This window comes from Melozone crissalis, unplaced genomic scaffold (genome assembly GCF_028551555.1).
Source record: "Melozone crissalis strain CALT ecotype California unplaced genomic scaffold, PUWL_Pcris_2 ptg000029l_1, whole genome shotgun sequence".
Classification (NCBI taxonomy): domain Eukaryota; kingdom Metazoa; phylum Chordata; class Aves; order Passeriformes; family Passerellidae; genus Melozone; species Melozone crissalis.
The window spans coordinates 22,591,082-22,612,360 of NW_026535807.1; the positions used below are offsets into that span (position 1 = coordinate 22,591,082).

General features: G+C 43.3%; 1 protein-coding gene across 2 annotated transcripts in view; it reads right to left on the reverse strand.

The window, feature by feature from the left end:
• BICD2 (BICD cargo adaptor 2) overlaps nt 1-16,821 on the reverse strand; it is a 50,558-nt gene extending 33,737 nt beyond the window's left edge. For both annotated transcript variants that reach the window (XM_054281186.1, XM_054281185.1), the window contains exon 1: nt 16,448-16,821. In XM_054281186.1, coding sequence (XP_054137161.1) covers nt 16,448-16,687 — 240 coding nt within the window. In that variant the 5' untranslated portion in view covers nt 16,688-16,821. The remainder of the gene's footprint in view (nt 1-16,447) is intronic.
• Nucleotides 16,822-21,279: the final 4,458 nt, after the last annotated feature.

The following is a 21,279-nucleotide window of genomic DNA, read 5'->3' on the forward strand; positions in this document are numbered from 1 at the left end:
AACTAAAAACAAAAAAAAAAAAAAGAAAAAGAAAAAAAAAATTTAATCCCTGCCAGAAACCAAAATGGAGCTTCAGAAAACACCCAAACAAAGCCCACAATGTTCTGTCCTTGCCAGGAATGCAGCAGCAAGCAAGCAACAGCAAAGGGTCAAGAAAAACTGTCCTCAGATTTCAAATTAATCAAACACAATTGCTGGCTACTGAAAAGGGAGCAGAATTAGTTAAAATAAATGACTGAATAATAACAGGACAAGAGCCTGATTATTATTGGACATGGTAAAGGGTGATCTTTTTTTGGTTAATTACAAGACTGTAAAGAGAAGTTGTGTAGATTTTTAAATTATTGGCTGAACTGCATAACACCTTGTCAAAGAAGAAAAACACATAAAAATTTCTTCAAAGTGAAAAGATGCATAAAAACTCACAGGATTCAACACAGAAAAGATGGAATTACCTAACTCTTCAGTAAACTGCACAGCAAACATTAATTACACACACAGAACAATTAGCTACAGTTAGAAATTAACAAAAATATGGATCATAACAAGTTCCAAAGGATGTCTTGATAAAGCTCTGTCTTGGGAGTCCAAGGCCAAGGTCTAAAACCTGAAATGACAGCAGTGCTTCAGAGGATCCAGTGAAAAACAAGGAAGAGTTGGAAGAGCACGATGGATTCACACACAGTGAGAAACTGCCAAAACCATTAGAAAGGAAATTGTCAAAGACAAGAAACTTGAATAATCTACAATGTTATTTTATCCTAAAGCCTTGGACATTCAGAATTAAAGGGCAGTAAATGAAATCTGTGAATTTTGGAGATTTTGAAAGCAGATCACAGAGCTCCTAGAATAGCTTTACACAGCTAAGTCAAACCATAAATAAATCTTATATTTCATTAAAGAATTAATTTACAAATAATAATATTGAGACTTTGTAAGTACACATAAGGGAATTATTTTCTTCCCCCTCCAGACAAATTTAAAAATAATTACAGGTTCTTCATCATCTCAAGAGATAAGAATCTCCACGGTTATTCACTTCCAACTGCAAACCCAGGTATGAAGTGCTACTGATGCACGTCCCATATGATTCCACACCTGTGTAAAGGTGTGCAGAACTATGTGGTCTGTGTGGTAGGAAATAAATACAGCCACCACAAGAAAAATAAAATCCTGGCCACGAAGAGCAGGCCCCAGAGTGCAACAACACAAGACAGAACTGCATACACAGAGGTAAGGGCTAAGTTCAGACTCTCTTTTTATAAGGAGTACTAATGAAGAGACAATAAAGTATCACTCAAAAATAAAAATGAAGTATCTTTCTTCCAAATAATGGATCTGATTTTATTTTGTACTCATAATTTCACCACACCCCTGATTTCAGCAGGGCAGGACACTGCAGCAAAGCAGAGCTGAACAGCAGGAAGCAGAAGGAATGTTTACATTCCTGAGCAGTGCTCTCACTGCCAGATCCACTGAAAAGAAATCAATGTTATTATCATCTTTTAAAAAAACGCATACAGGAAACCTCATTTGGAATTTTGGACATGTAAGGGACTATCACTGCTTAATTGTTCCAAATTAATTCAAAGGCCACTTGTGACCACAACAGCTGTTTGACCAGCTCTTCTGTTTTGCCTATGTTTTTTTTTTCTTAGATGGGGAATGTCTGTGACAGACTCATTCATGTCTGTCACCATCCTCCAGCAAGAGGCCCTTCATGTGGTTGCTAACTGAAAATGCATTTTAAAACAAATAAACACATCTTGACTTAAGTTCTGATCTCATGTTCAGTAGGAACGCAATGCAGGTTTTGTTGCCTCTATTAATAATTTAAACATCTCTATGAAGGTTCACTTGCCCACTTTAACACCTGAGGAGGTGATATATGTGAACCCCTCTGCCAGCACCCCTCACTCTTGCACTTGGGTGAGGACCAGACTGTTCAGGAGCCATCCTACTCCTAGGCCACAGACAGATCAAGAAGGCCCACACCAGGTCTGATCTTTGTAGTAATGGTACAGACACTGCTATATAGAATAATAAGTGAACAGGATGGGAAAAAAAAGTCTTACATAATAAGGATTTTAATAGAATTTTATATAGTAATATATTTCAGATGCTATTGCTAGAATCCCACTGAAAATCTCCAAATTACTCTTTTCCCCTCAAAGAACTTGCGTAAAAACATGGAATCAAAGCAAGCTTCTGGATATGTTTCACTGATAAGCTGCCCACAAACTTCTGTCCCCATTACTGCTTCCTCCTTCCATCCTATTTGACTGCATTTCTTTAAACAAATCCACATATTTATGAGCAAGTAAACATTTTGACTGCATCTTGCTCTACACAGTAGTTCCCCCAAGGAGAGGCATAAAAGCCTAGTCTTAACCTGGGCTCAAAAGGCAGTCTCCTCCTGTTCCCAAAGGTGAAATTTGTTATTTAATAATCCAGTTCAGCAATTCCAAGAGCAGTGAAAAGTTAACCCCCCTTCACTTATTAATGTTGTGGCAGTAGCCTCACGCAGTAACAGTAATTTAAACTACAGTTTTACACACACAGCTGCCTTGATTAAAACAAACCAATCCATACTGCCAGGACTCTTTGCTTTCATGCAACACTTATACAGCGCATGGCTGGTGGCTGGTGAGTGGACAGCCAACAGCATGGACCCAGCACACACAGTCACAGGCAAAGGCATCTCCCATCACCACAGCATCCAGGGTCAGGACTTCAGCAACAGCTACCTCCCAAGTTTCATATGGTATGAGCCATACAAGGTAGTGGTAAATAACTACTTCTCCATAGACCTCATAGGGGACTTTGGAGTTGTGTCTACAGGCAGATCAATAAAAAAGCGTGAGTCCTCTCCACACACAAACCATCCCAGGACCATTGTTGTACAGGTTGGTTGGACAGTGGCCCAAACAATAAGCTGTTTTCAGAAAACCAGGGATTCATCCTCTTATGTGGCATGAGGGAGGGATTAAGCCTTAATTTAGCACCATTTAGAAAAGATTACCCTTTAATTGCAATAGGAGTTGGCAGACACTGGCAGCAATGAAAAGCCTTTATCCTGCAAAGCTTCCAGGCAGTCAGTGACAGCTCCCAGGCCAGCAGCAGAGAGCCAGCCCATGCTGTCCCCAGCCAGCTGCTCAAGGCCACTGGACCGATGGGGCAGAATGCGGGAGCCACACAGCTGCATCACAACTGCAGGGACAAACCCCTCATTGATTGGCATTCATTGGGTAGGGTATGTGGGGCTGCCACAGTGCACTGAGGAGCCAAAGCTGTCAGAAGGGCTCAGCTGCCAGTACCACCCAGAGCTCTGCCCGGTGGGACCCAGCTGGTTTGGGCAAAGATCCAGTACTGGGGATCTGCCCACTTCCTGCCTTCTGCTATCAGTCTGGCCCAGTCAGCAGAGGAAGATCCCCACTGACCTCAGCTCTGCTATTCTCTGGTGACAGGGCAAGAGAGGTGTCATGCTGTATTTTCTGGCACTGAGAACTCTGCTAAAGCAGATACCTGACATGTCTCAGGTGGAAGGTTGGCAGATCCCTGCCAAGGGTTCCCAGTAGCCCATTGCTGCTCAGGAGCCTGTTACAAATGTCTTCTGATTTGGAGCAAAGCTAAATGATCTTCCAAATTGGCACCCAGGAAAATATAGTTCTTGTTCAAACAGATTTTGTTGCAGCAGTAACATGTGTTTTAGATCTGTGCTGGATTAATCCAAGTTTAGGCTGGCATAGGACATCCCAAAGCCTACAGCAGTTTAACTCAGGTCAGCTTTATTTTTAAAGGTTCAGTGAAAAGTAACAATTTCTATGCATAGACAAGGCTTTATATCAAGGTTTAACCCCCTTCCTTTCCACTTCTTACCCATGCTGGGCAGCGCCTGGCATTTCTGACAGCCTCAGGCCTGAAAGATGAAGCCACTGCTCAGCCGGCTCAGCTTACTGGGAACCAGTGAGGGGAGAAAGAGCTCTGTGGCATGGAGGCTGGGAGCTGGAGAAGAAAACTGTGTGACTGATTAGATGAGGAGCCATGAGAAGTACTAGTGTCAAGGGAGAAAGCAGGTCTTATAAGGAAGAGGCAAAGAGAATGTGTCCAAGGGAAAAGATAAGAGATGACAGTCAAGACAGTGGCACAGGGCAATAGCAGCAGGATGAGGATAACAGCAGCAGGATGATAAGCAGCTGCAATGGAATTCAACAGGAAACCAAGGAAGAGGAACAAAACCAAGCACAGGATGAAGTAGGAGTGGGAAGAAGAGACATGAGCCTGTAAGCTGCTTGTCCACTTCAGATATGAAAGGGCAGCCTCATCTTCTTTGTGTCCTAACTCCTTCCAGTTTCTTAGCCTGTGGCTGAAGTTTGCCTCCTACCCTGGAAGAAAACCTGACCAGTAATTGTGTAATTTGCTCAGGGCATTCTTTCTAAAAAACTTTCAAGTTTTGAAAGTTCAGCACCAAGTAGTCCGGCATTGCACTCAAGAACATCTTAGAAAAAAAATTCAAGAGTATTAGTTATCCTTGGACATTATTACACTTTGCATTCACTGTCACTGCTACCCTTGCTGCTCATTCTCAAATGAAACACTGGATACAATCATACAGGACTGATGTCTAAAGCACAATTATTCCAAAATAAAATTCTGATCAGAACACAGAACTGAGAATTGCATCTTGTACTCTATGACACACTGAAGCAGACCAGTGTTACTTTTTAAGAATACAAGGAAGAATTTTGTCTCTCCAGGAGTTCATTTCATATTTAGAGCTTGAATTTCAGCAAGTTGATTTGTTGCATTATAAACAGACGCTAGTTTTAGGCACATAAAGGCCATAAAGTTAAAGAAAAAATGAAAGAAATTGAGTAAGAGGAACCCTAGCCATCCACACAGATGTTATTCAAATTCCTCAAACATAACTTTTCCATTATTACTGCAGTCTTCGGCACTACAAAAACAAAGAGAAACAGACATATACCTATTATCTACAGACCTGAAATTTCAAGACACTAGATCAGTAATCCAACAGCAGAACACTACAAACTACACTCTGCTGCAGCACCAAAGGCAGCATTAAGACAGTTCTTAAAACACAAGAAGAGAAGTTAAACAATTCAAGAGTTAAACAACCTAAGCCTGAACACTGGAGAGCATTCCTGGGTCCACAGACACCAAGTACTAGGCTGTTCCCGATAGATCTAGAATCCTTTAGAAGTAAAATCTAGCTTTAGAGACTCATTGAACTTAGAGGCAATGCAATAAAACTTGGATCTGCATGAACTCCACATCTCATGGAGACACTGTTTTCTTGTTGAGCAATGCCTACTGAAGATTAAGGCCACATTCTTGATACAAAGCCTAATGTTACGTGCAGTAAGACAAAACTAACACATGACTAGCACAGCATGGTACCAGGCAACAAATGGAGCTCATGGCAAGAAAAATACTTTCATCAAATTAATCACTTTCTATGGAGATGACCCCTGCCACAGAGAACAATGATAATAAAACAAGAAAATACATTTCTCATAAAGCACACATACAGTGTCAACCTTAATGCTCTTTCAGGTCTACTACGGGAAAAAGAGCATTCACAGCTCCATTGAGAGCGGCAGACCACAGGGCTGATAAATGCTCTTTAAGGCCTGTTCTCACAACTCCCAGAGCCAAGAACCTTAAAAACAAACAGATGCCTCACAGAGGCTTCACCAGCCCCAAAAGCTTCCCTGGATGAGCCAGATTCCAAGATGCTCCCCAGCTGTAGTCTGTCACACTGAGGAGCATGAAAGGAATTTGTGCCTTACTATCCTCCCCAAAAGCTCTAACAATAGGGAGGTAAAAGGGAACATCAGATCAATTTTCATGTTAACGGACTTTGTGTCACATTAAAAGGGCCCATTTGCTTCAGTCCCAATAAGGCATCTATATTTTAGGGCACTCGGCCACACAGGCTACACTAGAACAACCAGCTACAAACCAGTGGAGTAGCTATTTTTCATATGTGTGTGTACATATATATGTATATATATGTGAGTCTGCATATAATAGCTGCTCTGTCCCACAAAATTCCTTTACTGTACTCTTATTGTTTGGCTTCTACCTGTTTCCCAAGTGAAATGAGTAGGCATTTCTCCCTGTCTCCTTCTACAGAGAGAAAATAAGACTAAGCTGATTTATTATTAAGTGCTCAGATGTAAAAGCTGTCTGAAACATAACACTGCTAGGAAAGCTGCACTCTTCCTTTCCATGAGAGCCTGGAAAACAGAATATTTCAATGGGAAAGTTTTCCTCCAAACTTCCAGGACAGACAATGCTCAAGTCCACTATCCCAGCAGCCTTGACAAAAAGTCTACAAGCCACCCCTCAGAGGCCCTCTCTAATTCCTAAAACCCTCCCAGATTTCAGAAAGAAGAGATCGCAAGGTATGTACTTAAGCCTCAGTCAAGCCATGAAGAGTCCTAGCTATGGTTTTACTCCAATTCACTACTATGCTTACCTCCACTGTGAACCCTGAAGGACAGAAAAGTGATACATCTTACATGAGTGAAAACTAGTCCCGAAATACAGGCTTTCCCCACCCCAGAACCCCACAGAAGTTAAAGGTAACCACAATTCATTCACATGTATTGTATATATCACATGTATTGTATATAATGTAACTCCTTATTTAAGGAGTTACATTAGCAGTTTACAAGTATAGAGAATTGAATGATGCAGAATACACACAGACGTGAGAGGAGGGCATCAAAATTGCCAAACAGCAGAGTGATTAATAGGATCACAGCAGAAGTCTACATGCATGAATAAAACTATAAAATCTATGAAATGCCTGACAATGACAGATAATTAACTCTTCTCTGCATTCCTTTCCTAAGGGGTAATACTGCAAGTATCACAGTAGACAGCATTCCGTCAGCCCCCCTGAAGTCCAGACACACAACTAATACGTCTCATGTGCTCCACTTGGTAAAATACAGATTCAGCTACTCAATCCTTCAGTGTGTATTCACTGACTAAATAGAGCAGGAGGGGATAAACAATACGAATTAGTTCAAACTTCAGAATTTAAACTATGGGGCATATTTTAAAGCACAGTATGTAAAAAACATACATACGTAAGCAACAAAGTAACAGAATTGTAGATACTGAAGACTGGAAGGAAGCTATTGAAGGTTATATACTCCAACCTTCCTGCTTAAATGCAGGGTCACCACTAAAAACATGCTCAAGACATTGTCCAGTTGGGATTTCAGTGATCCCAAGATGAAGGCCACATAGCCTATGGGCAAAGAATAGAAAATGAGTTACATATGGCACATTGTGTTTGTGGTCACTCATGTGCTCAGTCTTTAGTTTTTATGGACTGCTCTGTAGCAACATAAATAATACTGGAGGCTAGCGCTGAACAACTCCTCAGCTTGATTTCTTCCAAGTGACTCAAATCTGGTCTTTAAATATTTCTATGATTACTGAACGATCTTAGAACAAGACTTTTTTGTATCCACTGTGGAGAGGGGGAAATGTTTTAAAACAATCCTACTTCCCAAACACTGCTCTAATTTAGCCATTAAGTGCAAGTGGTCCTGTTTCCCAGGCAATAGTTTGGATATCTTGGCTTCAGCCCACCTTTAAGTAGCTTCCTGAATTGGACTCAATTAGTATAAAACATACATGCAAAAAAAAGAGGTATCAATAACCCCTAAAGAAGAAACTTGCAAAAACGCCTTCTATTTTGCATTTTGTCTCTGAGTCAAATGTGTCTGAAAGGCAACCTGACAGAGCTTCAGGTGGAAGCAGATGTTATACTCAATCCTGTAAACTGCACCAAGAGCCAGAAGTGTCTAGTGCATCCATATGAACCTTCCTACCAGCAGATGCTCCTCATCAGCACCCTCGGAACCCTTTTCATCTATGCCAACCACTATAACATGAATCTCACTCAAAAAATACAATCTCTCATCACTTTCTAAATCAGCTACGTGCTGCAATGTGGCACCTTCCCAGGGAACATCCCATCTCTGCTGCTCACCGTCACAGCACCTAGCACACTTGCCCCAATAAACCACCTTCAGCAAGAGAACACCAAGCTATTAACAGGCAAATCTGGTGTAAGACCAACATCAGCTCTCCACCACTGACAGACTTGACTTATCTGTCTGCAAAATCAAACTTTCATGTGAGGCTGGCTAGCCATTTCTTAGTTAAAACCATATACTTTCTGAAAGCATTCCCAAAAGGGAGCCAAGTGGAATTGCTTTGCACAGCTATTGACCACAGTGAACCAAGACACAAGTAGGACAGAAGCTTTTATTCACATAGATACAAGTCTCATAAAGCTACTGCATTATACTGAGCCAGAGAAAAATTCAAATCTAGACTGCTGCTGCATGATTTCTGCTGAATTGGAGACCTGCATTTATTAGCGAAGAATGTTTTGGCAAGATGATCTTTCTTTGTTTGATAGTATATACCAAAGATGGGGGCACATGCTACATGACACACTCGTTACTGCTTGTGACCTGTTGGGGACAGTCACACTCATCCAACAATAGCCAATTCCTATTTCAGAGGCCAAATGCTCTCTCCAAATGACATCATAGAAAATCACTAAATAATTATATACTGATTGCTTGAAAATGCATTTTTCATTTCCTTCCTAGTATCACACTGGTGAGAAGTTTCACCCACAGCTTCCAAGAACTAGAGGGCTGAGTGGACTACAGATACATCATGCGGCAGCCAATTTGGACATCACAAATTTCTCCCTCAAAACACACACAGCCTTGTGCAGCAAGATGCAAGAAAATCCCTTCTGGTTTAGAATCACCCATTCATACAACAGAACAAGCTCCAAACAAACACCATTCTTCATCCTCAGAAAATACAGTGGATTCTGGCCTTGGAAAATCAGATGTAGCAAATTCTCTGTGCACAGGAAGCAATGAATCTTGTTTGATTTGGGCAGGCTGGATCCCAGTTATGGTACTAGGTCAGTATACTTCTCTGCCTTAGAGCCAGAGCTGAACTACAGGCCCAGTTCTGTACAGCACTGACACTGAACATGCAGAAGGACTTCCTAATGAACTTACCAAATACTGTCTCACTGCCTACAGCACAGCACTCTGCACCATGCTGGGAGCTTGCCAAGCCCCACACTGCACACTGGCAACAACTGAGGGGTGAAAAAAAATCATTTAAGGAGACCAAGGACTGCAGCATGCTGCAGAGTCTGGGCTATCCAGCACGACTCAGCACCCCACCAGACATACCACTTGTTTCAGCGAGAGCTGTATAGGGCCTCGCATGGCACAGCTGCTTTCCAAACACGGACACAGGACTGCAGAGAATTCATATCCATTCCCACAGTGAGCTTCAACTACGCTGGGGCCGAACACCCCAAGTTAGCCCCATATCCCTGCTTGCTCAGAGTCCCAGTGGCAAACCTGTCTGTCGGCAAGACACACTACACCTTTTAGAAGATTCCTCAGGTAAGTCCCCACTCCAAAGTGAGGTGAGCCTGACATCCGCTGCCTGGTGTATATTTCAGCCAGAAAACAGCAGAGAAGAGAGGAGGGGAAGGAAAGTAGGAGGTGGAAGGAAGGAAGATGAGCTGGAGAATGGGGAAATGAAGAAAAAAAGCCACAGTTTACAGCTATTATACCTAAAACTTTGGCTCTTCCCTGAAATGGAGGGTCTTCCATTCATTTGGATGGCAAAGTTGATCTATGTCATTTCCCTCTGCTGAGGTTTTGTAGGCGATATTTCAAACCCACACTATATTCCTCTGTTGCTGGGTTACCAAATCTGAACAAACAATTCTCTGCAGTCTGCCAAAAGCAGAGAAAGCAAGCAAATGAATGCCTGGAGTATGCATCACCCTCTGGAAGCCATCTTACAGCCCAAAGCTGCTACAGATTACTCACAAGCTTACATACCATAGAGTGAAAGAGGAAATGGTGAACTTATTAAGTCTGGGGGCAGTGCATAGACTTGAGAACTGCTGCTCCCACTCTCCTGCCTCCTCCTAGTAAAATCAGACAATTTTCCAAATCATTAGAATTCTCCTGCAGACTAGAAGAAAGTCTGGTCAAAGGGATATTTTGGATATTAAGTCAAATATTGGGCATTAATACCCCTGAAACTAGCAAGCATGTTTCATAGATTTTGAAAGGATGAATCAAGATTTGAAATGAGGAAACCGCAACAGCCCATGTGATGAAACACCAGCGACTCTAGGTTTAAGACTTTCAGTTTCCAGACAGGACATCTGCCACATCAGCAGTTGCATAAAACTTCCGCTTCAGGGGAGTGGGAACACATGGATATCCCCCACTGTGAAGCCCTCTGAGTTCACTCCAGTCCTCAGCAATATTGCTTGGAAGGAATCTTCCCCTGCAGCACCCATGCAGAGAAGCCACAAGCGTGCAGCATTTGGTCTAGTGTTTTGTATGCGAAGATGGTCTGCCCCTGTTCTCCGAACACCCAGGCAGCTTCCCATCCCACCTTCAAGCCCCAGCTCCCAGGTACCCTCATGGACTGCACATTGAAGGATGCCAAATGCAAGGCTCTAAGGAGCAATTAATTTGTGTAAATACAAGAAATGCTACAAGAGAGACTATATCCCAGGAGAGACCTCAACCAAAGGCACCAGCCTGAACAACACTGCCACTGCAGTATTCCCAGGACTGCTAATTCCCAGCAGCCAGGCCAGACAGATCCCGCTCGCTGTGCAGCTGCTCTCTGTGGTGTTAAGGCAGCAGCTTCGTCGCCAAGCTCAGCAGAAAGACTAGCTGAAGCTGCTCTTCTCATTCCTTGTTTGCTGCTGCTTTAACACACTCTAGGTGAGGTGGTACCTGCACAGCTACGTACAACACGCCTGTGACACAAACTGGGGTACTGACCTAATTTAAGAACAAAACCAAAAGAAAGAAAAATAACAAAGAAAATTTGGCACAGTTCCACAGCATAGTTTTACTATATGCCCTCCACTGGACAGCAAACACTCCATGCTGCCACACCTCCAGGGAAAAAATAGGTAGCAAATTGCACTACTGCTGACAAACATCAAAACCTCGGGTTAAACTTAATGAAGAAACTTAGAAACAAATTATCTAATGTCTACTAGCAGTCAGGGACAGACCTCATTTTGGGCCAAGGCACAGACAAGCATCACAAACCAAAAGTAAAACATGACTTTTCCCCAAGACCCAGCTCTCAGCTGAGACTACAGCAATTTAGGGAAAACTACTTCTGCAGAAACGTGGGGGTTTTTAAAATAAGTTTTAAAAGTTCCTTATTATTCATCCAAATACTTATGGTTTTTCTAATACATAAGGTACATTAATTTTATCAGAAAAAGACCAAGAAGAACATTCAGCAATTTCATAAAATAATCTGAAATAATAATTTCAAGAATATTATTTATTATTTTTAAGAAAGGCAGTTCAAGGAACAACAGCAAGGAAAATAAATTTAGTAACATGAAACATTACAGGTTACTATTTCTGTATTTCTGAAATTACTATTTCCCAGGAAGAATTGGAACATTTAATTTTTCACATTTTGGTTTCTTCCTAAATAAGGATATGTGAGAAAAGTAGCTTTTCCAAAACATGGTACTAAGTGTCTATACCACTGCAAACATCAGATTAATATCAGGGGTGCCTCAATTCTTCATATAAAGCAACTACAATTTATCAAAATATAAGAGGCTTAATTTACACAGGAATATTTTGCTTACCCCACCCACAGCTTTCAGCCTGATTTGACAGTAGAGACAGCAATTGTGTTCTAACATTTCAAGTGTGGCAGGTGCTGAAGTCCAAGTAACAATCACCACTAAGTCCCCAAGACAGATTCACCAAAGCATAACCGTTTTCACCTAACATGCGCAAATTTGCTATCAGTTTCCTAAATTCAATTTGCAGTTGTACGTTTCCTACTCCAAATTTACATCTGTATAACCAGAATTAAATTTCACCTAAGCTGGCCTATTTAAGTAAACATTTATTTTATTAAATCCTTTGATTTTAACTGCGCTGCAAAGTTAGAGGCAATCTCAAAAATATTAGCATCCTTTCTTTTCAGCAGGAATCAATATATCACCTGAATATTTAATAGGAAGAGGCTGCAGATGTGTACCTAAGGCTTAGAGGTACTGAAACTGAACATCATTATTTACCATAATTAAATACAAAGACTTGGTCAATCCAGCATTGATTCATGTGCACAGAGGGTCTAATCCCAGTCTGTCATGAGTTTGTTAGGTACCTTTAGCCTAGCTGTTTCTTCCCTCTTTGCCTTTATGTTCTTACACACAAAATGAGAACAGCAGTACAAACTGGCAAAAGGTACTGGATAAATCCAGTGGGGAAAATCACAGCTACTTCAGCAAGCAGTTTACAATGTCTGTCTACAAGGTACACAGCACTACATGAGGTAGACAGGAAAGGCAATGATTTCTCTTTCACTTCTGAAGAAGCACAGTTAAACATTCATTAATAAAATGTAACATAACGAAATGTTAAACCAGCCTGGATGAAATATAATGTACCAAATTAACCAGTACATATGTAAGTCAATTAAGTAAAACTTCCGTCAGCGATCACAGATCTTCTACACCCCACCTCAATATAAATTCAAACAGCAGAAATATTACAGCCTGGGACCCATCACCTCAGCTGCATCATACACCCCACTTGGGCTTCATGGGAAATGAAGCAGCAAGGTCTTATCTGAGTGTGTCTTTTAAAGTCAGCTTGCAAGATTATCCAGGAATCGCCAACAGAGAAGTCATAAAATGGCATTAAAGTCAATACATGATTCTTAGAGGCAAAAAACAGAAACAAGGGCCACTGTTACCATACAAAGAAATTAAGAGCCCTGTAGAGATCTTGTAAGCTTGTTCCCTCCTTAAAAACCACAAACCATCTATGTTACGCTAACTGTGACACACTAACATATGCTTTTAGACTTCAAGGATAGACATAGTCCACTTAGGAATTTTTACATTGTTACAGAAATGATTAATCATAATGCCCATGTTTTCCAAGGGTTTAAACACAATTCTACAATCACCAATACAAGAAAACCTCTTAATCAGAAAGGAGCTTTGGACAGCAGCCAGTTTCATAACTGAGCTAGTAGCTGGTTATGAATCTGACATCTCAAAGCAACCCTGAAGTACTGAGCAAAGCCAATAACCTCTTTTTCAAGCAAACCTTCCATGCTACATTCCCCCACAAATCATCAGGAAAGCAATAACTGAATCCTCAGACAATCACTTTGTGAGCTGGAGTGCACAAAGGTGTGATCATATGTATCATCCACGTAAGAAGTGTCTCTGCCCAGGCATGTAGTCAGCCCTGTCATTTATATAATTGGCAATATCACAAAGGCTTGCAGGGTGACTTACCAGCTGAAACAAAGCCTACAGAAAAAACTTAAGTTACTTCATCTCCTAGAGGGAGTGAAAAATGAATAAAATTATATGTTCGCAACACAATGTAGTATTTTACTACAAGAAAACCAATATCTTATTTCTCTGAACTAGGGAAAACATTTATCATAATCTTTACTACAGTTTGAAATTAATTCCTTTTTACAAAAGCAAATAACAGTAAGTCTTCCTGGGAAGACAATTTGTATTTCAGTTTTGTTCTGTCAAATAAAATGACAGAAGAAATGCAGCAGAAAGTACCTTAAAAGACATATGAGATCAAGTCAGCACACATACAAGTAAAAGAACAAACTTAGAGAAAACCTGACCCCTGTTAAAAAGGGGTTGGTGTGGAGGTTCAGCACAGCAAGGACAGAGCAGCTCCCCATTTTCAGCAGGACAACTTGGATTGCAAATACTGAGAGTACACTGACACCTTTACCAAACGGGATACCGCTCTGACAATGCCATTCACATTTACCAAAGGGATACAACAGTGGAGGTTAAGGCTCTGAATTTCTGACACATTGGAGACTGGGTGGCAGGGAGGAGAATCTGGCCAGAAAGATCTGATGACTACAGTAGAAAAGCCTGTACTTTCAACAAACTGTATCATAAAGTTCCTACGCTCTGAACACGTTTACCTATGGTATGAATAGGACCATTATACAGGAGTTATAATATTAAACTAATTAAAGCATATCCAAATCTACAATACCCAGCAGGACAGAAAACCACCGCATGCTTGCCCCACACCCTGCCTAACATGGCCTTGTGCCGCTTAGCTCACTCAACACAGATGAACAAAGTAAGCTCTACAGAGACTAAAAGGGCTATACATTAAAAGGCTGCATGAAGTCACGGTTAAGAAGCAAGAGATAGAAAGCAATACTGTTCTAGTTTCACATCAATCTCCCACATTCCCCAAGAACAACTTCAGTAACCCAAGGTGGAGTCTCTTTAGGTTGGAGCGTGACATGTAGTAAGTCTCATATGCAGCATTCCTCTAACTGAGTGTGGGAAAAACAAGAAGTTGCATAAAACAGCAACAATGATAAATTCCTTCTACAAGCATATGCTTCATACATCTGCTAAAGGTTTACAAGATCTACAGCAAACCAGATTCCTGCACAGCATCACAAGAAAGCTAGAGGAGCAATGCTCTTTCCCTGAGTAGGCTATCAGAGTACTCAAGCTGTTCCCAGAATTGTCTGCTTCCCAGGTTTTGACTTAATTAGAGCAGGACATGAACACACAAAGCAAATCCTTCAAAATGTTAAAAGCCAAAAAGAGTGAATCATTGCTGATTCTGCCATTTTTTTTCCCTTTTTAAATGCTTTTACAAGCTTCTCAATTGTAACAGCCCTAAATGAATAAAAATACAGTATCATCAAGCTTTTTTCCATCTGCAAGTCAAAACATGTAGTGCCCAAACACACATAGCACAGCCCAGTGACTAAAGACCTACCTGTGATGGAGGCATCTTGGCTCCCACTGGTGTGTCAGGCACTGCCCTGCCGAATGAGGTTGGGCCAGTCCCATAATGTCTCCATGCTGTCTCGCATTCCACCTACCAACTAGGTTTACTGACTTTTCTCTCCCTTGAGCTCAATTCTACAACTGTCTCTGCCCTTGACTTCCAAGTTTCTGCTCCTGTATGCTGCTGTAACTGTGCTGGTCTCAAGTGGCTTTAGGAACAGCAGCATATCCGTTCAGCTTGCATATTTAGTTAACAAGTTTATAGCCAAGTAATTCAAAGTAATTAATCTCTTTGCTTATACTTGTTTAATGCAATAAAAGCAAAATAAAGCTTTATTTACAAGACCAAAAGATATATAGTAAGCAGGAAGGGAAGGATTTCACCAATTCAGCTGATTTTATACCAGTCTGTTACAAGCATTTATTTTTTCTTTGAAATACTGTATTCTGATTTTATTTTAAATCCATCTCCAACTGAATAAACAAAAGCTAAGTCCCACTGGATACAATTCGTACGGGTCAAATCCACCTATATTCACCTCTTAGGCTGTATCACAAGGCAAGGCCTTAATCAGCTGAAAAGCAGCACAAGGTTTGCCTGCATGCCAAATCACTGAACCAAACAAAGCTATACGCAGACAAGTTCCCATGGGCCATGCTCTACAGTGGGCTGACAGGATCAGCTCATAAGGAGCGCAAACCACCACTATGCATTCTCTGACTGCTCCCCCGACAGCACTTTTCCCACATTCCACACCTAGAGGAGATCTTGCATGAGAAGAACTCAATGTGCAAATTGCCTAATACAGCGTTTCTACTGACAAACTTTACTCTCCTGTACAGATTGGGTCTGGAATTTCCCTTAAAATAGAAAGTAATAAAAAATATGCTAAGGGCAGGACCTGCACCAAAGCTATACGAACTGAAGTCTGCTGTATTATTTTCGTGGTGGTCCCCACTGAGTAAGTGATTAACACCAACGTACGATTTCTCCTTCCACACAAAAGCTGGCATATGACAGCATCGCCACCGCACCTTGGTCCCGGCCCTCGCCCCCCGCCGCCTGCTTGGGTTTTGCTCGGGGGCGCGGTGGCGGCAGCCCCAACCCCGGGGAGGGGCAACCCGACCCGGCTTCTCGCCCTACGCAGCCCTGGGGCGGCCCACCCACCGGATCCCGTGGCGGAACGGAACGGGACGGAAAGATAAAGAAAAGCATCTACTCGCTTCCCCTTCCCTCCCTTTTCACCGGAGCGGAGGTTGGAGCAGAAAGGCCTTTTTTTCCCATCCCTTCCCTCTTCTGGGCCGGCCTGCTGCCAGGCACCTCGGAGCTGTCATTTTGGGGAGGGGGCAACCGCCCTGCCAGAGCCAGACGGTCGCCCCACAGCACCCCGGGAACCCTCAACCTGCCGCCCCCCGACTCCAAAGCGGCCCCGTTCCCACCGCTCAGCGCTGCCTTCGCCCTTCCACCCGCCACGGCCGCGCTTAGGACCAGGCCGCCCACCTGCCGCAGCTCCGCCTCACCTCCTTCAATTGCTCCATCTCGGTGCGGATGGTCTCGTACTCCAGCTCCAGCTCCTCATACTGCTGCTTCAACTGCTGCTTCTCTTCCAGCACTGCCAGCCCGTACTCCGCCGCCTGGATCTTCTCTCGGGTGGTCTCGCCCAGCTCCTGGAAGAGACGCTTGATCTCGCTCCGCAGCCACTCGGGCTCCGACTCCATCACCAGCCGGGCGTACTCCTCCTCCTCCATGGCCAGCGACATGTCGGCGGACGGACCGCCGGCCGCCGAGGCGGATGGGCGAAGGGGTGAACGCGCAGGCCGTTTACCACTCCTAACAGCGGCACGGCTCGCAGGCGGCCACGGCAGGGCCCGCTCGGGCCGCCATCGACGGGCCAGGCGCGCGCCGCACCCGCCGCAGATCCTCCCTGGATCCCGCCCGCCGCCGCTGCACTCGCCGCAAGCGCCGAACGCAGTGAAATCATTCAAAAGGCACGGCCGGGCCGGTGCCCCACGGGACGCTGGGAGTGGGAGTCCTCAATACTCGCCGCGCCGCGCTCCGCGCGGCTTGCCGAACTACAGCTCCCTGCAAGCATCAAGCGACAAGCGAGGGTGGTGGCGGGTGAGGAGGAGAGCGACCTCTGCCGGGCGGCGCGGGGTAGCGCGACGGCGAGAGCGTAGGGCCGGCGGTGCCCAGGGACGGCCTGGCCGGACAGCACCCCGGCCCCTCCCAGTGACCCCGGATACGAATTCGGGCACAGGCCCCGGGATCACGGGCACGTACTCCGTGCACACAACCCGTGTACACGCCCTGGCGGCCCAGACCACGCTCAGGAGGGCTTTCGTGGCGGGTTTGAGAAAGCGTCGGGATCAGCTAGCTATGAAAGATAAGGCCCGAGCACCACAGTGTGTGGGGGGGAAGACGTTCCGGTGCGGCGGGCGGTGCCACAGCAGCACGGAGAGGACAGAGGGTCACAGAAGACTGGCACCAGCCCCACACCAGCCAGCCCCACATGAGAGCTTCCAGCATCCCACTGTTCCCGGCGATGTGCATCTAGGGGTGGAATATCTGCTACAAGGAGTTCTCTACTCACCGACCGGGACCAAACCATGTCCCCGAGTCATCCTGAGGATAACCACGGCCACGGGACAAGGTGTTCCTCTATGGCTGAGCTACCTGATGAAAGGAGGGATAGGTTGCATCAAGAGCCAGTGCCGTAATTAGCCACGGAACAGTGACACTTGGGCAGCTGTAATGTGCTGCCTGAAAAGGATTTGCATCCTGTGAGGAAAATGGCATCAGTCTTTGCCCCAGGTTACACCCATTGGGAACATTTGGTGGCAAAAGCACAGGGACTGGGACACTCATTGGGGCACCACGAGTAGAACTAATTTCTAAAGCATAGTGATGACTGAACAGAGACAAACCTCTACTAGTTAGACCATTGCAATTCCTAAGCAGCCCCATAAAGGTGGGGTGTGTCCCCGTGGGGTGGGGAGATGCCTCACTGCCATGGTCAGGAGCCCTACAGCTTCATCATCCCTTCATACAGCAAGTGCTGCTTGGATTTTCTTCCAGTGTCAAAAACAATTGGTAATGAACTGGTGAGCAAATAGCAAGCATAATAAAAACAATAATGTGTTTGAACACTCCACAATGTCTCAAATATAAAGCAACGTATTTACTCACAGCTGCAGGGTTTTTTCAAGCTACTTTAATAAGCTGTGTCATGGCTGAATGCTGCCTGTTAGTCATAAAGCTGTCTTGGTCAATTTTTCTTCAGGGTCCTGACACTGTCTGGAGCTCCCTGTGCTTCAAGTGCAGGTATGCATTTGTCTGTGAGCACCAATGTGGCACTCAGGCACTCAGACCTTAGAAGCAGCAAATCAATGTCCGCAACCTAAAGTGTGCATGTGAAATTCCTTTAGTTTTTTACTTTCAGAATTCTCAGTAGAAGGCATTTTTACTCTTGTGTGCCTCTGTACCATCATGACTGTCACAGAATGTTTTTAGGGGTTTAAACATTCTGATTCTTTGATAAAGATAAGTGGGAAAATAACAGCATTACCTCTCCTCCACACACTGTTTTTCAGCATCAGGACTTCTTCACGGCCTTTTATGTTTTTCTTCTGTCTGCCCAAGCAGGTAGTATCACTAGTCCCACCCATTCACAACTGATTCATCATTAAGATATTTTTAATAATAAATACTGGCTTGTTTTCTTTTACCTCATACTTTCAGAGCCTTCATTCCAGGTTTTCTCTGCAACTCTGTGCTCAAGCACATTAGCTACCCTTCAGTGCTCCTCCCTCTCCTAAACTGAAACCTGCATGTAATGACTTGCTCTCAGGACACAGAGCTTCAGTCCACATCCTGAATATTTCTGGGATTACAAGTTAATTGTGAGATTTAAATGCTTTGAGGGGTTAATAGAGATGAGCTGATGAACTCATCATAGCACAAGAGACTTCACTGGGTAATTTGTTTTCTAGGTCATATCTAGAACTATTGCTTTTTTCTAGGTTTCAAACTTTCTTATTTTATAAACTGCCCAAGATGCAAAGGCAGCAACTATAAATACTGCAATAGCTAATTTGAAAGCATTCCTGCCCATTTTCAGAAAACTGCAGTAACTTGTCAAAGTTAAGGTTCCCATCTTCCTTCAAGGTAGTGATGCAGGATGGTAAAAGCTTGTATAATGAGTGGAGGAGTACAGCCTGGCTAGTGCCCACCACCTGCTCCTGAGCACAGCCAGAGACCATTGCCCATTTCCCCGGGTCACTGTCCCCAAACTCCATCAATGCAAAGACTTAGCTGCCACCACACTGATTTAAGGTGTCATGGCCAAGTGTACTTTGGTGATATAGACTTACATGACAGCTGGAGATTGTTGCTCTTCTTTTTCCTGTTGAGATTTTAAAGCTATCAACTGAGAACAAAGTGGTAGAATTATACAAGAACCATCTTGAATGCTAAAATAAATTTCGGTAGTGTTTCTTCTTGTGGAAATTAACCTGCAGAAAAAATTTTCCCTAGTGTAAAAGTAATAGCAAAGGCAAAGCCCTGCAATGCTAATTTTATTTAACCTCAGTCCAAATCCCAGAGCAGGTAGGCACACTAATCCAATGCTGGAAAACATTCAGGTATCTGAATGTGTAAACCGATCTAACCTGTGCTTAAATTTGGGGTCACTGCAGACAGGAAACTCCTTCTAGATGTCTTTCTTTTCATACATTACTTTGGATAAATTCAATTGTACCACAATTAGGGTGGTACAGCACATCATAATTTCAATCTCTTTTTTTATCCACTGCATTTGTGTACAGCTTAGCTATAGCAAACACCAGAACAATAAAGTCTTTAAGTTGGCCCTGAAACAGCCATAAGAAACCCTAGCAAGCTATTCCAAATTTCTCATCTTCTTTTCTACAGGAAAAAACCCAACTTTAGGCATAAGACTTTGGGACTGCTTAGATCTTTGTTAAAGTATGGTAATGACCCTAGGCAAAAACAAACTTAAAATCCTCTAGACTGTTCAGTATATGTAGCCTGTGTAAGAGTAAAAAAAAACCCATTATTTTTCAAAGTATTAAAACTCATTCTGGAGGGAAAAAAAGAAACTGCATGATCACCTTGAAAATACTCAAAGGGGGTTTTAGGAGAGGAAAAGTTTTTTCCTTCTCTTTTACACAACAAGAAAATTCCAGAGAGATAATCTGTCAGCACCAAGATACTTAATGAAGATTGGTGTAATGACTTGAATGCTCTTTCCCTGTTTGTCACAGCTATGAGGGTTAACAATTAACATGCTCTTGTTCAGTACAGTATGTATTTCTCTTTGGTTGAGATCTTTATACACAGACAGTCAAAAGAAATTTTTTAAAACCCCAAAACACAGAACCCCCCCAAAATAAAAATCCACCCTGCCAAAAGACAAGTAGCATGAAGGAAACCAGATCCTAGTACTGAAAGGGCGCTGATATCTCCATCCTCATTATCACAGGGACTCTGATTGTTGACTTAAGGTGACCTCTGTCATCTACAACAAAATTTCCAAGCAAAGAGCTAAATCAGCTGATGAATTAGCACAAATTCTCAGATCACTCTGGCTGGCGGGAGAGGGAGAAATAAGAGAGGAAAAAGAGAGAGATATCTTCAGATTTCAGCTTTACTCTAGTATTCAAGTTCATCTGTGTTGCCCTCAAAATTACAGTTGCTAGAGCTGCTACTGCCTTCAGTTTTGCTCACTGCCAGTTGAAATGCTGCTCTTCCCATCACAGACAGCCGCTGCTCTTGCCAACAGCATGAGAAAGGAAAAGCAACTTCCAGGTGGCAAACTGTCACCTCCAGTGGCAAGAGCCCTTGGTCCAAGGCTTCCATGGCAGAACTGCTGTCCTCCATCCATCTCTCTGCCATTCCACATGATGCTGCCTTTAGGTCTGGGGAAAAATACCTTGAAAACATCAGACACAGCCCACTTCCACAAGCACAGATGCACAGGAACTGCAGTCCCAGTACAGACCATTGGGAGTGGGTAGCAAAAGTGAAGCTAACTAAAGCTATAGTCAGAGAAACATTCCAAGAGAGCTGTATGAACCATGGACGTGGGTCTGAGCTGGTGGAAGGTGATGTGGTGTATGGCGCTGAGTGATTCTAGCTGCTAGGTAAAATAAGTATGCTACTAGTTCAGACAGAACAGTAAAACACCCTAAACAATACTAAACAATACAAAACAAAACCACCAGAAAAAGGGCTAAACTGAGGTAAATAGTAATGTCAAAGGATTAATAGGATCCACTGGGATTCCCGGCCCTTCTTTCTCTGGCATGTGTGATGATTGTCTGGTAAGTTGCTG